This window comes from Stegostoma tigrinum, chromosome 6 (genome assembly GCF_030684315.1).
Source record: "Stegostoma tigrinum isolate sSteTig4 chromosome 6, sSteTig4.hap1, whole genome shotgun sequence".
Lineage (NCBI taxonomy): Eukaryota > Metazoa > Chordata > Chondrichthyes > Orectolobiformes > Stegostomatidae > Stegostoma > Stegostoma tigrinum.
Window position 1 is genome coordinate 58,638,357 of NC_081359.1, and position 15,042 is coordinate 58,653,398.

The 15,042-nt window shown below is 39.9% G+C and overlaps 1 protein-coding gene across 7 annotated transcripts in view; it reads left to right on the forward strand.

The window, feature by feature from the left end:
• The window catches only part of tenm4 (teneurin transmembrane protein 4), a 973,741-nt gene that overhangs the window by 841,500 nt on the left and 117,199 nt on the right, over nt 1–15,042 (forward strand). For 4 of the 7 annotated variants that reach the window (XM_048532769.2, XM_048532768.2, XM_048532771.2 and 1 more), the window contains one exon: nt 6,149–6,175. The exons of the other annotated variants lie outside the window; for them this stretch is intronic. In XM_048532769.2, the coding sequence (XP_048388726.2) occupies nt 6,149–6,175 (27 nt within the window). The remainder of the gene's footprint in view (nt 1–6,148; nt 6,176–15,042) is intronic. 7 annotated transcript variants of the gene reach the window in all.

Sequence of the window (15,042 nt, forward strand, 5' to 3'; positions counted from 1 at the left end):
AGTTGATCAGGAAGCTGGTAAGAAGTGCAGAGAGAAGAGCATGGACTAGGAAAAGAAGAAGAGGACGAGTCATATTTCTCAAAAGAGAAAGGTCTGAGGCTTTGCAAAGAACACAAGAGGCTTGGAGAATAACATTAGCTGTCTCTTGGGGGAGAAAGGTGATAATGAAAACAGTGCAAAAGACCAGAATGGAAAAGCAAAGGAGTCTAAAATGATATAAATCTTCTTACAATGAACATTGCTGTCATCAAGAATAGGCTTCATAAGGCATAGCTACAAAGAGATGGAAGGGCCAGAGAGGTAATTTTTTATCGAGGCTGCAGAATTTGGAAAGCATCAGAATTTATTGAAGCTAGAAAAGTGCAAACTTACAGCAACCTAGTGAAAGAGTCCAGCAACAGAAGAAAGAATTAGAGAAATTAAGGATTTAAAAGGGCTAGAACTCAGTAATTTAACCACAATTTCAGCAGGAAAATTCATAACGGATGCAGCTGGAGCATCTTATTTGAAATATTGTCCTGAAGAAAGTCCTTTGTGTTTTGGCTGGGGAAAAGTTATAAAACATTTAAAGTTTGCTTGAAAAAATTAGAACAGGATTAAAGCAATGCAGAGTTTTAAAGGATGGCAAACAAAGATATTTCTGTACAGACACTAACAAGTTCTACAGTAACTGAATTTAAAACAGCATTGTTGAATATAAGAAAATGAGCTTCAAGAAAATCAGATTACTGGCAATGTTGAAACGATACAGATTTAAAACAGCTTTACAGTAATAAATATCAATCAGCACACTAAGAAGGATGAACATAGAAATTAGTCAAAATCAGCATTTTGGAACAATAAAGCTTCACTTGCAAAGGGAATGTCCGCCAACATATCTTTATAACTCTGCGATGAGAGAATGCTACATCTGTATAACTGTGGGTCAGAGAATGTGCAGCAAGAGGACACAGTATCAGAACAGAGAAAAGTTAAATACTTACTCACCCTAAAATGCTAATCCAGTAGAACTTCCACCTCTGGAAAAGTTACCCCAGGCATTCCTAAAGAAAATTGCAGATCTGAGCAATTTAAATTTGACAAAGCTTGTTGATGTCAATAGAAGTTCTGTTACTGTTAAGCTTGATGCTTATGCAATTGTCACAATTATGTTGAAGACACAGGAGTTACAGCCTACAGACATGAAGCTACATGTTGTAGGCGAATAACTCCCAACATTAAAGGTACACTCCAAGTTATACAACAAGAACAATAGCAGTCAGATAGTCAAGAAGGCATATGTCATTCCTAATCTTCCCTCTTGAGAATGAAAGAAAGTTGTTTACCTCCAAAAATTATTCAAAAAGTCAAAGAACTGTAACAGCTGGGAAGTAAAAGTTCTTTTGAGAGGGAATCCCCATGACTGTTCGCAAGATTAGGCAAATTCAATGCCGAACACAGCACCATGTTAAAGAAAGCTGCTGAGCCATTACATCTCTTCACACTCAGGAACCTTTGGCATCGCAAATAAATCAAGTTCAGAAGCTCCTTGGAGAAATGATCAGAATGGATATTGTTTCTCTGGTGCCAAACCAACCATGTGCTATTTGAAAATGGCCTCAGCACACAAAGCCGACGGCTCCATCAGAAAATTTGTTGACCTAATACAGCTGAACAAAAGTGGCAGCTAGGGAAATCCACTCTCTTTCTACAGTCAGTGAGAGTTTAGCTAAATTACATGAATGTAGGATTTTTACTGAGCTTAATGCCACCAGTAGGATCTGGCATGTGCCAATAAACAAGCAATCAAGCCTGCTTACTATATTTATCACTTCAGCCAGGACGTTTTGTTTCAACAGAGTGCCATTTGGGATCACTTTCACCCCAGAGATCTTTCAAAGGATCCTATATGATGTATTATACTAAAGATGGCGTCACATACCATATGAGTAACATATGGGAAAACAGTAAACAAAAATTACCAGAGAGGTCCATGCAGTTTTGCAATGTCTACAAGGCAAAGGGTTTACTCTTGACAAGAAGCATAAATTTTTTAAATAATCTACTTGCTTTTTGGGGTGCGTTGTTGACAAAGTTGGGATGAGGCTAAATCTGCATGAAACAAAAGCTGACCACTCCAAAATTGGTCCATGACCTGCTGAGCTATTTAGGCATGGATATTCAAACCAGTTTGCAACATTTATCCCCTTACTTGGCAACAATGACTAGATCCTTGAGTCAACAACTCAAGGTGATGCACGGATAGTACTGGGGCTTACATCAGGACGAAATGTTCCAAAAGGTCAAGGATATGCTGATGTCTACAGGTATCCTGCCCGCTATAATCCATCCTTATCAACTATGGCCTCAGGCAAAGGAGCAGTGCCGTCTCAGGAGAAAAGAGATAGATATCAGCAAAGGTATTTTCAGGCATGGAAACACACTGTGTAGTTACAGAGAGAAAGGTCTTTACAGTGACATGGCCTCAAATGATTTTCAGACTACTTCCTTGGCCTGAAAGTACTCATAGGTATGTACCATGATTTAATTCTCTCTCCATGAGATGAAAAAGAGTTTACAAGGATGCTTCAGCAAATACAGGGATTCTGACTGCGCCTTATGGAATTTGCCAATGATCCCAGATATGTGGAGTAGAAGCCACTAATGATGAGGATGCAATCTCTGGAGTGGCAGTTGACAGTTTTACAATGGATGAAGATTTGTTGGTCAAATTGAGTTGTTTACTATTACAGATGCTAGCTGAACAAAACAGATTCTATCAAAGATGACAGGAACAGAAGTAGGACTGAGAATGTGTTGCGATCCATTGGTTTTGTGTCAAAGATTGACCAAATTCCCAAAATCCCAATGGGTTCACCATGAAAACAAGCTTTGACTATTGACAGCATTTTACAAATGTAGGTGACTAGAGATTTTTGAAAGGTTGGACATTCCAGTTTCACAGCAGGAATATGTCCAAGATAAGTAACACAGGGACACTTGAGAATCACCATTTGCAGAGTCAGTCACTGTGATCGCAATTGAGATTGAGGACCACCTAGCAAACTATGAAACATGGGCAATTGACAGATGTGCATGGCAAGAACCACTAATTGCCACTATCTTCCCCAGCAGACCATTGAAATGAGCAGGAACAGACCTATTTAAGTTTCATGGACAATGGGAACTGCAGATGCTGGAGAATTCCAAGATAATAAAATGCGAGGCTGGATGAACACAGCAGGCCAAGCAGCATCTCAGGAGCACAAAAGCTGACGTTTCGGGCCTAGACCCTTCATCAGAGAGTTTCATGGATGGTCATTTTACTGTTGATGAATTTCCTCAATGGTTCGAGATGAAAAGTTATCCATCACCCAGCTCAAGAAGCAATTTACATGGTCTTGAATGAAATATTTCCTACACATGGGATTCCTGATGTGGTCACCTCAGACAATGGGCCACAGTTTACTCGTGTCTCTTTCAGCCAATACACAGGCTCTGTTTGAACATGTACCAACTTCATCAAGATACCCACAGTTAAATGGGAAAGTTGAACAAAGACAGTTTTGCCTTTTTGAAAACAAATGTATAGCTTCATTGACTTAGTGTTGCATCTACTCTAGTATGGCATGTTGCCGTCAGAAATACTGCTGGAGAAAAAATTGAGGATCTAACTCTTGATCCTACCAAACCTAATTGCCGTTGAGGATGTGGTAGTGGGGAGATGCTTCTTGAAACACTCATATGTTACATACAAGCAGGAGACAGCCTGCCCAATCTATGGCCGTAATATACAGCCAGTGGTTTCAGGTTTTTTTTTCTCCATTTAAATGATATTTCAGCAGAAAACTTATTTAGTATTAAAGAATAATTGATCATTCTGAAATTATGGAGTCAACATCTATAATGCTTATCAAATTGAAAAAACTAACAACAATCACCCATTCGGATTTCTTTGCACGTGAATGCCTAATCTAAATGTTACTTTGGTATGTACTGCCCTCTTCTAATACACCTAATTGTCTTGGAAGAAGATTAGGATAGAAGTAGGTCATCCAAATTTGAGCCTGCTGTATCATTTGCTATGATTCCTGACAAGGTTTATGTTATGGTCTGGTTCACGACCAGTAACATTTTTCATTTAAAGTAGACAAAGTTTGAGCCCTCAGGTACTTACTGAGAGAATAAAGCCACAATATTTCACAGTTTTGAACAAACAAAATAAACTTTACTGTACAAACTTAGAACAGTTAAACAACTTACAATTTATATGCAACTTACACTCTAACATCCAGAATCAACAGGAGACAGATACAGCTGTGACGTAACTGTTGTGAAATACCCCGGAGAGCACATCAAACAGCAAAATAAACAAAGAACAGTGAATGCTGCAGATCTAAAATACTTAACATCAGAAGAAGGTTCACTGGACTTGAAACATTAATTCTGTTTTCTCTTCACAAATTTCTCCAGACCTGCTGAGTTTCTCTGTGTTTCAAACAGCAAAAGTGGTCAAGGCATTTCTCAGAAACCCCTGAGTGTTAGTAATTCTGTAGGTAACCAAATTTCATTAAGATTTTGTCTCCTTTAGAAGCGATTCCAATTCTTTACTGCTGAAGAACTGGTTTCAGAACTCCCTCACAAACCGCTCCCTCGTGAACTAGCTTAATGACTGCTCACATACTGATGATAGTTAATCCATTCCCCTGAGAGTGTGTCCCCCACTGGATTTTGAGACTGCACACCAGCATCTACTCATAGGTACAATTCTCGTTTATTCGTTGACAACCAGCTTCACTGCAGAATATTTTGAATGGAATCTCACCAATGACCCGTACAGTGTTAGTCAGACTTCCTTTGTATATTCTTTGTTTGGTAATGTTTTGTGATTCATGTGTGAAGACAGCCAGAAAATACTATAAAATTTTGCAGGCTCTCTTTCCGTTCAAATAATGTTCTGCATTTCTGTTCCTCCCCACCAAAGTGGATAGTTCATATTTCCCATAATATATTCCAGCTGCTAATTTTTCGCCACTCACATAGCTTATTTTTGAGTTCTGGTGAACAGTCACTGAACTCGAAACATTAACTTTGCCTTCCCCCCGCAGATGCTGCCAGACTTGCTGTGTTTCTCAAGCAATTTCTGTTATTGTTTCAAATCTCCAGCATCTGCAGTTCTTTGTTTTACTTCAGCTTATCTTGATCTCTTTTGAGTGTTCTTTATATTCTTACAGCTTGCTTTCTTAACTATCCTTATTTTGTCAGTAAATTTGGTTACAATATACATGTTCATTTCATCAATAATCGTAGAGAAAGCACAGATTTGTCCAGAGGTCCAATGGCTACTACCCAAACATTCACACCTGCAATCTGTTCAGCTACCAAGTAGATAATCATGGGCAGGCAGAAAGCTTTTGCCATCAACAATGGTCACCATTCCCCAGACTACTCAGCTACTTGTTGCTGGCCAAATCTCCATCCATGCACAGCTCTTAGCTCCAGCTCGTCCACAGCTAGACCCTTCTCCACTGCTTGAAAATAAAACAGCAGTGTGAACAACACTTAAAGTAAATAGATGTTGGTGACTTTTTTTTAAGAAGTGTGGCAATCTGTTCCATAACCTTTCATTTGAGAAAAATCCTTTTCCCATTTCAGTCCCCAGTGAAAAATGCAGGAAAATAAGAAAAGGTACAGCCTTTGCAATACATTGTGCAGTGAAAATAATTTATACTGTCATTAATCTCAATAGTTTCTGTTGGAAGCTGCGTAGCCTGTACCCCAGTTTTGTTCAGTTGGACGTTTTGTGTTGGCGAAGTTTTCTTGGCAGTGGAACGACAGTAGTGAATTGTAATCTCAACTTTGAAATTGTATTCATATTTTGACTGGAGTGGAAAATAGCAATGAATATGAACCCAAGCGCAATATTGCAGAAATGTTCTTGTTACTATGAAAGCACTGTTGCTTTGTCATTATTGTCCAGATATACACATTGTACTTTCATTTTTGCTTTCTAATGACTAATTAATCTTTAATCGTTGTCGTACCTGTGTATATATATGCCACTTACTTTCTTTGTTTTCTAATAGCTGACACAACTCATGCCTCTAAGCTAGTGGAAATGTTCTTATTTTAACCTTTCCTAAATATCCTTTCTGTTTTATCTCTCAAGCTCACTATCTGGATAAGGTAGTGAAAGGTATGGATTTCCTTCCTGTATCTTAAGAGAACTGTTGATGAAGTGATTTAATGTTCACCTTTTAGAATGTCTAATTCTGTCATTGTTGTAATTGAACATTATCGGTCTGTTTTGATCCGCTTAAGTTTTCTTCATTGGCTTCTCCTGATTGTAAGCGGATTATCTGTTATGTTAAATCTCTGTATTTCAGAACTCTTATTATTTTCATTGAAATTTCAGAGAAAAGCAATTGGAAATGAAGCTGCTAACATACTGGGCCATCGTCCATTTGACCGGCATTTTAGTCCCCCGTTAATTACTTTACCAACCAAACTCTCCATCAGGGCTTCGCAGTGTCTAGGCCCGAAACGTCAGCCTTTGTGCTCCTGAGATGCTGCTTGGCCTGCTGTGTTCATCCAGCTCCACACTTTGTTATCTTGGATTCTCCATCAGGGCTTGTTGAGGGAGAAAGTGAAGAGGAAAAAATTGTTGGTGTTACTCCTCTAATGATTAAGCACACTAACTGACAGTATCAAAGTAATTAGAACCATATCTATAGATTTCATAAAGTTGAAGCCATTAATGTGTTTTTTTTCTATAGTTCAGAGAATCAGTTGTGTCCTCAATATTCTTTAATAAATACTGATTTTAGTTTGAATTTTAACAATATTACATTTACAATTAGAATTCTTGCCATGTGATTCCATTAAGTTTGTCTCTGGAAGTTCAATTCTGCACTTTTAAAGTCTTTGAAGAGATTGCAAAATGTTACATTATTAAACTTGTTTCTGGACCTACCTTCAATTTATTAAAACACACCGAGACCTAATCTTCCTCCTTTCTTCATACTTCTCCTCATTCCTAAACTTCTTCCCGCTGTCTGCTGAGCCTATGTCTCTGGAGTTTATTGTACTCTCAGCCCTCCCACCCCCTGACAGATACAGCTCCACAGCTAGTACCAAGCCCTCCAGCGAGTTATCAGAACCTTTAGTACAATTTCAACCAGTCTTCAATGCAGTAAAGCACAGACTTTATTCACAAAGAGCTCCCACTGCTACCTCCACCTGTAGTTCTCCTCACATATAAGAAGTACAAAATGACTTACTAACCTACAAAGCAGGAGCAGAAGTAGATCTTTGGGACCCTTAAGCCTACCACGGCATTCAAGAAAATCATGGCTGATCTGTTTATGTTTCATATTTTGATCTACCCTGATAACCATTGATTCCTCTCCCTATTAAGAATCTGCCTAATTGTACCTTAAAATTCTTCACTGACCTCATCTCCACCACTGGCCGAGGCACAGAGTTCCAAAGTCACACAACTCTCTGAGAGAAAGATGTCCCCTCATCTCTGTCCTTTGAGGGCAACCTATAATTTGAAACAGTGCCCACTAGTTCTGAAATGATACGGTAGAGGAAACATTCCTCTCTACTTCTACTTTGTCAAGACAATGTAGGAGCATATACATTCCAAACAAGCCACCCTTCATTTTTCTGAACTTGAGTGGAAATGAGCCTAGCCTGTCTAACCTGTCCTCATAAGCCATTTATCCCAGCTATCAATCTTAGTAAACCTCCACTGAACCATCTCCAAAGCATTTATATCCTTCCATAATAAAGGAGACCAAAACTGCATGTAGTAATTCAGATGTGGTCTCACCAATGCACTACATTGCTGAGGCATCTTTGCTTTCATGTTAAATTTCTCTCATACTATGCGATCAAAATTCCATTCACTTTCTTGATTTTGTGCTATACTTGAACATCATTTTTTACAACTTATGCATCAGAGCGCTTTGATCCATCTGTACCTTGGAATTCTGCATTATTCTCCACTTCAGTAATGCTCTTCTTTCTCATGTTTCCTCCCAAAGTGAACAAATTCTCATTTTCCTACAGTATACTCCATTAGCTAGATTTTTTGTGCAACCTACAATCCCCTTATACCTTTTCACAGCGCACTTTCCTAACTCTATTTTTATCATCTGCAAAGTTAGCTACAATGTCTTTGCTCCCCTCATCTAATTCATTGATGTAGGGCACAGGGCACCTGCAGGACTCCATTCATCACATCCTGCCAATCATACAAGGACCAATCTAAGTATGGTATGTTTTCTGCCAGCCAGCCAATCTTTTATCCATGCTAATATGTTGCTACCTTTACTGCAAACTTTTGTTTCGGACAATAATCATTGATGTGGCATTCTCTGTACATCCAAGTGCCTCCTAGACATCCAAGTAGTGTGTCTACAGACTCCCCTTGATCCACTCAAGTTGTTTCTTCACAGAAATCCAAAAAAAATTAAACATGACTTCCCCTTCAAAAACTATGCTGACCCTTCCTGATTTCCTTGTTTTTTTTGTGAGTGCGTAGCTAGAACCACTTTGACAATTGGTAGTAATATCTTTTCCATGACAGATATCAAATGAACCGGAACATTTTCTGACCTCCCACCCTGTTATAAAGAGGCATTATATTTGCTATGTCCTGTCTGGACCTTGGAATTTAGGAAAATTAACACCAATGCATCCATATTGGCATCCACTTATAAAGCCCTAGCATGAAGTCCATTTCAACTCAAAGACTTGTCAATCCACAATGCAATGAATTTGCTTTGGACCACTTGCTTCATGATTGCAGTTTCACTAAAATCTTTTCTCCTTTTCACCTCCTGATTTACAACAATTACTGGAATTTTTTTGTATCGTCTTTGGGAAGACAAATACAAAATATTTGCTTATTTGATCCGCTATTTCCTTACTACCTACTTTTAACTCCCATATTCACATTCTGGAAACCAAAACTCATTTTTAAATGTATGGATATACTTACAGTTAACTTTTACATTTCCAGGTAACTTCTTCGTTCTGTAATTTCTTCCTCCTGGTTAACCTTTTAGTTTGTTGTTCTTTAGTCTTAAATCTGCCATTCTTTATATTCTGACCTGCCACTCACCTATATGCTTTCCTTAAGTAAGACGCTTTACTTAACTTTCTTAGTTAGCCTTGGATAGTGGATCCTCCCGTTAGAATTGATCTTTATAATGGGTATATACTTCTGAATGTTCAGAAAATTTGCCAATGCGTTTCTATGATTCGTCTGTTAGCTTAGTATATCATTTCACTTCAGCCAGTTCAATTTTCTTATCCTCATAAATGTCCTTGTTTAACTTGAAATGTGAGTTGAAGGCTGTATTCTCCCTTTCAAACTGTGTGTACAATTCAATCATGTTGTACTTGCTGCTACCTAACTCTGGGGTCTTTAATTAATCATGTCACACTACACTATACCAAGCCTAATATAATCTGCTGTATGTTCAGTTCCAGAACATGCCGCTCTAAGAAACTATCTTGAATGCATTATGAATGCTTTGTCCTATTGCCAACCTAACTTGTTCAATTTTTATGACTAGGATTGTTGCTATTCCTTTATCATGAGCATCGAATATTTCTCCTTGCGTGCTTTGTCCCTTATTATGGTTACTATTAGGAGGCCTCTGGACTAGTGCCACTCAGGACTTCCTTCCCTACTATTCTTCAGCTTCACCCAAACCAATTTTGCATCCTGATCTTTTGAACTAAAGCCTTTTCTAATGTTTTTGAGAAGATTTGTAGCTTGGGTTGCGGGTGAGGTTGTAGACATGCTCACTGAGCCAGAGATAGCAGGAACTGCAAATGCTGGAGAATCTGAGATAACAATATGTAGAGTTGTGAACACAGCAGGCCAAGCAGCATCAGGAAGAGAAGCAGGAAGACTGACGTTTCGGGCCTAGACCCTTCACTTGCTCACTGAGCTGGTGTGTTTTGATTGCAAATGTTTCCTCACCCTGCTGGGTAACTTCATCAGTGAGCCTCCGGTGAAGCATCAGTGTTCTGTCCCACTTGTTATTTATATGCCTCAGTTTGTTGGGGTGTTTAGTACCACCTCCCGTACGGTTTCTCAGTGGTTTAATTCAATGTCTCACTACACACAGACACAAATTCAAATGGGACAATACATTCGTAATTACACAAGCCAAACAGAGACAGGCCAGGGAATTCCTGGAGGCCTGGTATTCTAACCAGAACTCCATCAATAAACACATTGAATTAGACCACTGAGAATACGAACCACTGAGAAACAGAACCAGAAGTAATACCAACCACCCCAGCAAACCGAAGGATATAAATAACAAGCGGGACAGAGTACCAACGCTTCACCCGAAGCCCACTGACAATGTTTCCTAGCAGGGAGATGCAATGTATGCAACCGAACCCATCAGCTCGATGAACATAGCTACAACCTCACACTCTTTTCTAACTGTTGCACAAATGCCATCTCTAATTAATAATGGCAACACTCCATTTTTACCTACCATCCCTTTTCGAATGTCATGTATCCCCCAATACTCAAGAGCCAACCCTTATCATCCTACAGCCATATTTCCATTATAGTTATCAGATCATATTTATTTATTTAAATGTGTACTATCACTTTGTCTACTTTGATATCAAAGCGAAGCACATTCGAATTCATAGTCCTTGGTTTTGTATTTTTGTTATCTGTGTAACATCTAGTTTTAATTATTGGCATATTTTTATGTTATTTAATTCTGCCCCCTCCTGCCATTCTGTGACATTCATTTACCGTATCACTTTATCAAGAATTTCACAGGACTGTCCAAAACCTAAAGTAAAGCTAAGACTTTACGCAAAATAAAACCAAAAATCTCCCACTCTAAAATATGTCTGTTCCCTTAAGCTTAAAAAACAAGTTTCAGAAGTCTCTAACAAGCTTTGATCTCTCAGTGTTTAGCTTTCACAAACCCATTCACTCTCAAGCTAGGGCTCAAAAAACTGATTTAAAAGTCGGCACCATGACTGCAGAAATACGTGCAAGTTAATTATTAGCTTCAGACACACAGAAAATGCACAGGTTACTTGCTTAAAAACCAGGAATCTAAATGTACAATGAATAATGTTATACACAGACAAGTTACATCACAATGCTGTGTCTTCCTATATTCGATCATGTGATTTCGCTATTTAGTTTAAAACCCTCTCTACTTCCCTAGTTACGCAATTGGAAAGATCACTGGCCCCTTCACAGTTCAAGTGTTCCAAAGCCCCTGTTTTTGCCTGTATTGGTCCCAGACCCCCATGAACAAAAGCCTCTTCTCCAACTAGTCATTTTCATCTCTCTCTAATTTTATGTACACTGTGCCAATTCTCGTATGGCTCAAATAATAATTCAGAAATTATAACCTTTGAGGATCTCATCTTTTTAATTTAGTTCCAAGGTCGTCGCATTCTCTATGCAGAATGTCCTTCTGTCCCGACATGAACGTGCTCCCCCCACAAACCCCAAACCTCGGATCATCCTCCTCCCACTGCAAGTTGCTTTCCAGCTGTGAGCAGACATTTCTAGCACTGGCAATGGACAGCCACGCAGTCTGGACTGTCATTCTTTGCTGGAGATAACAGTGTCAATCCTTTTCGCTTTACAATCAGTTTACCTGACCCGGTATACGGGTAACTCCAGGCCTGTAGAGATGTAACTGACTGTTAACTGCCCTCTGAAATGGCCTAGTAAGCCATTCAATTCAAGGGGAATTTGGGATGCACAACAAATGATGGTCTTGCAAGCAACTTATCAAATTCCATGTAAAAATGAAAAAAAATTACTGTAATTGCAGAGATAGTAGCAACTGTAAATGCTGGAGAACCTGAGATAACAAAGTGTAGAGCTGGATGAATACAGCAGGCCGAGGAGCAGGAAAGCTGACGTTTCGGGCCTAGACCCTTCTTCAGAAATGAGGGAGGGGAAGGGGATTATGAAATAAATAGGCAGAGAAGGGGAGGTGGATAAAGATGGATCGAGGAGAAGATAGGTGGAGAGGAGACAGACAGGTCAAAGAGGCGGGGGCAAAGCAGTAAAGATGAGTGTAGGTGGGGAGTTAGGGAGGGGATAGGTCAGAGCAGTGAGGACGGACAGGTCAAGGGGGCGGGATGAGGCTGGTAGGTCACGATGGGGGTGGGGCTTGAGGTGGGAGTTTGGGATCGGTGGGAGGCAGGGACAAGCTGGGCTGGTTTTGGGATGTGGTCTGGGGAGGGGAAATTTTGAAGCTTGTGAAGTCCACATTGATACAATTGGGCTGCAGTGTTCCCAAGCGAAATATGAGCTGCTGTTCCTGCAACCTTCAGGTGGCATCATTATGGCACTGCAGGAGGCCCAGGATGGACATGTCGTCTGAGGAATGGGAGGGGGAATTGAAATGGTTCACGACTGGGAGGTGCAGTTGTTTGTAGCAAACCAGGAGTAGGTGTTCCACAAAGTGGTCCCCAAGCCTCCGCTTGGTTTCCCCGATGTAGAGGAGGCTACATCGGGAACAGTGGATACAATTGCAATTGTTTCCTGGAGCTCCCACATGCAACTTTGACACAACACCTGTCCTGTCACCCTTGATGGGTTTTAATGTATCTATTTTAATATTATTTACTGAGTTATGTCATTTTTTATATATCTTATGTGTATCCAAACTTTTATATCTACTATATGAATAGATTCAAGGACAGCATATTGACTGCAGTTATCAGACTTTTGAACAGACCTCTCAAATGTTGATTCTGAGCTCTCTCTCCGTCTGCACATTCTCTGTGGCTGTAACACTGTATTGTGTACTCTGCTCTGCTATCCTGATGTACTTTGCATAGTATGATAGCCTGTCTTTCATGCAATATATTTCACTGCACCTCAGTACATGTGTCAACGATAAATTAATCAATTGATAAAATCAATCAATTTATTTACCAACAATTCTTATACTTTGTTCAAACTTACAAAGTTTGTTCAAACTTACAAACTTAGCAAATACTCAGTAAACAGTTCGCTCCTTTCAGAGACAGTAAGAACTGCAGATGCTGGAGTCAGAAATAACACAGTGTGGAGCTGGAGGAAAACAGCAGGCCAGGCAGCATCAGAGGAGCAGGCGGATTGATGTTTTGGGTCAGCACCTTTCTTTAGAAAATGTACAGTTAGCTCCTTTCCATGAGGTGGAGCAGGAACTAATTTCCTTTGAACAGGAATACCAGAAAAACAAAAGGAGATAATCACTTCCTGACCCCTTTATCACACTCTCCACTCACCAATCTCCCAGGTTTTCTTTTTCTGTTTTCGTCGCTACAATTTTTAACAATTTGCCTTGATGCACTAAGTACCCTATATTTATAAGTGCTGAACAGTGGCTAGAGCCCAGTTGCACTAAAACCTCACAAGGTTGGATTCCCCTCTGATGGCTGTGATCAAGGAATGGTGCTGGTAACACAGGCTGTTTGCGACGATCATTCAAAACAGTAGCTGCCATCAATTGGATATGCTACTTGCAATGTGAAAAATGGTTATGCATTAATCTCATATTCAAAGTCTATCTCCAAGGATTATCTGTATAATCCCTTCATATATTACTATGCCTCTAAGAAGAATCATTCTTTCTTGTTACATTAAAGATTTAGCTGGTTTCTTTCAGGAGAACAAGCTGCTATTTAGCTGGTCATAGCTGTGTGTGTTGAGAATGCTGTTTGGTCATGGTCAGATCCAGCTGATGCCAGTACCCTGATGGTGGGTGTCTCCAGGACAACTTGTGGCATGATTTATTCTGAAACAAGGTGTTCATTGCACAAAGCTTGTGGCAAAGCCCAAGCAGTCTCAATTCTCAGTTATCTTTCCCCCAACCCAGGGTGTCCAAAATAAAGGGTTATGCCTCATTGTCCGTGCCCATTTTTCTTTGGAATCTCACAGTAGATAACATTCAGATATACATGTCAAGTTCTCCTTGGAGACTAGTCTTTCCCATATGGAATGGAGCACAACATTGGAGCAGAGATATTCCTGAGGTTTGCTGGCCTGTTTGATTTGAGAGGCAAATGGAGAGAGTACATTCTGAACAACTTGTAGCCATTTCTATCATTAAGAGTAGTGAATTTCTTACAGTGAAGGCTGCATCTTGTTCAGGCATTTCGCTCTGAGTTCTTGATAACAAAGTGTGGAGCTGGATGAACACAGCAGGCCAAGCAGCGTCTTAGGAGCACAAAAGCTGACATTTCGGGCTGAGACCCTGATGAAGGGTCTAGGCCCAAAACGTCAGCTTTTATGGTCCTAAGATGCTGCTTGGCCTGCTGTGTTCATCCAGCTCCACACTTTGTTATCTCGGATTCTCCAGTATCTGCAGTTCCCATTATCTCTGATCTCCCTCTGAGTTCTTCCCTGGCCAGATTAAAGTGTATAATCGTTTCATTTCAGTGATCCACTCTCTGTGAGCCTAGTCTCTTGACGGCTAGTTGTGTCAATGTTCAGCCTAACAGGTTGCACTTCAAAGCCAGCTATAATGCATGCATTATCAACCAGCTGAAAGACATCAGTCAACCTGTATATGTACACCTTCCACAGTCAGAACTTTCTTCGTGTTCATTTGTTTCAGTAGTTTGCATGGTACAATAGATTTGATCCACTTATTGAGCAGAGATTCGAAACTTGAAGCACCGATTAGAACAGAGACACTATGGATAGTAAGTACCTTACTAGCAAGGGATTTCCCAACTTGTGATTGACCTAAATGACACCATGGTTCCATAAACCACTGGAGACAGCCTGACACTCCATGCCAGTTGAGTTGGGTTTATCACTTGTAACAGCTGTCACCCATGTTGTGTTTACACTCTGCAGTGAGGCGAGAGTGTTTTGTCCAGGATGGAAACATGGACAAAATTGACAGAGACACACTCCTCCTCTTAAAATGAAGCCCAAGGCGTAGTCTCACATTGCCCCATAGTAAGTCTTCCTGCCATTTATGCTTCATGCCCCACACTATTGAGGCTAACATTCTAATTTTCATTTCTGATTATTTTCTG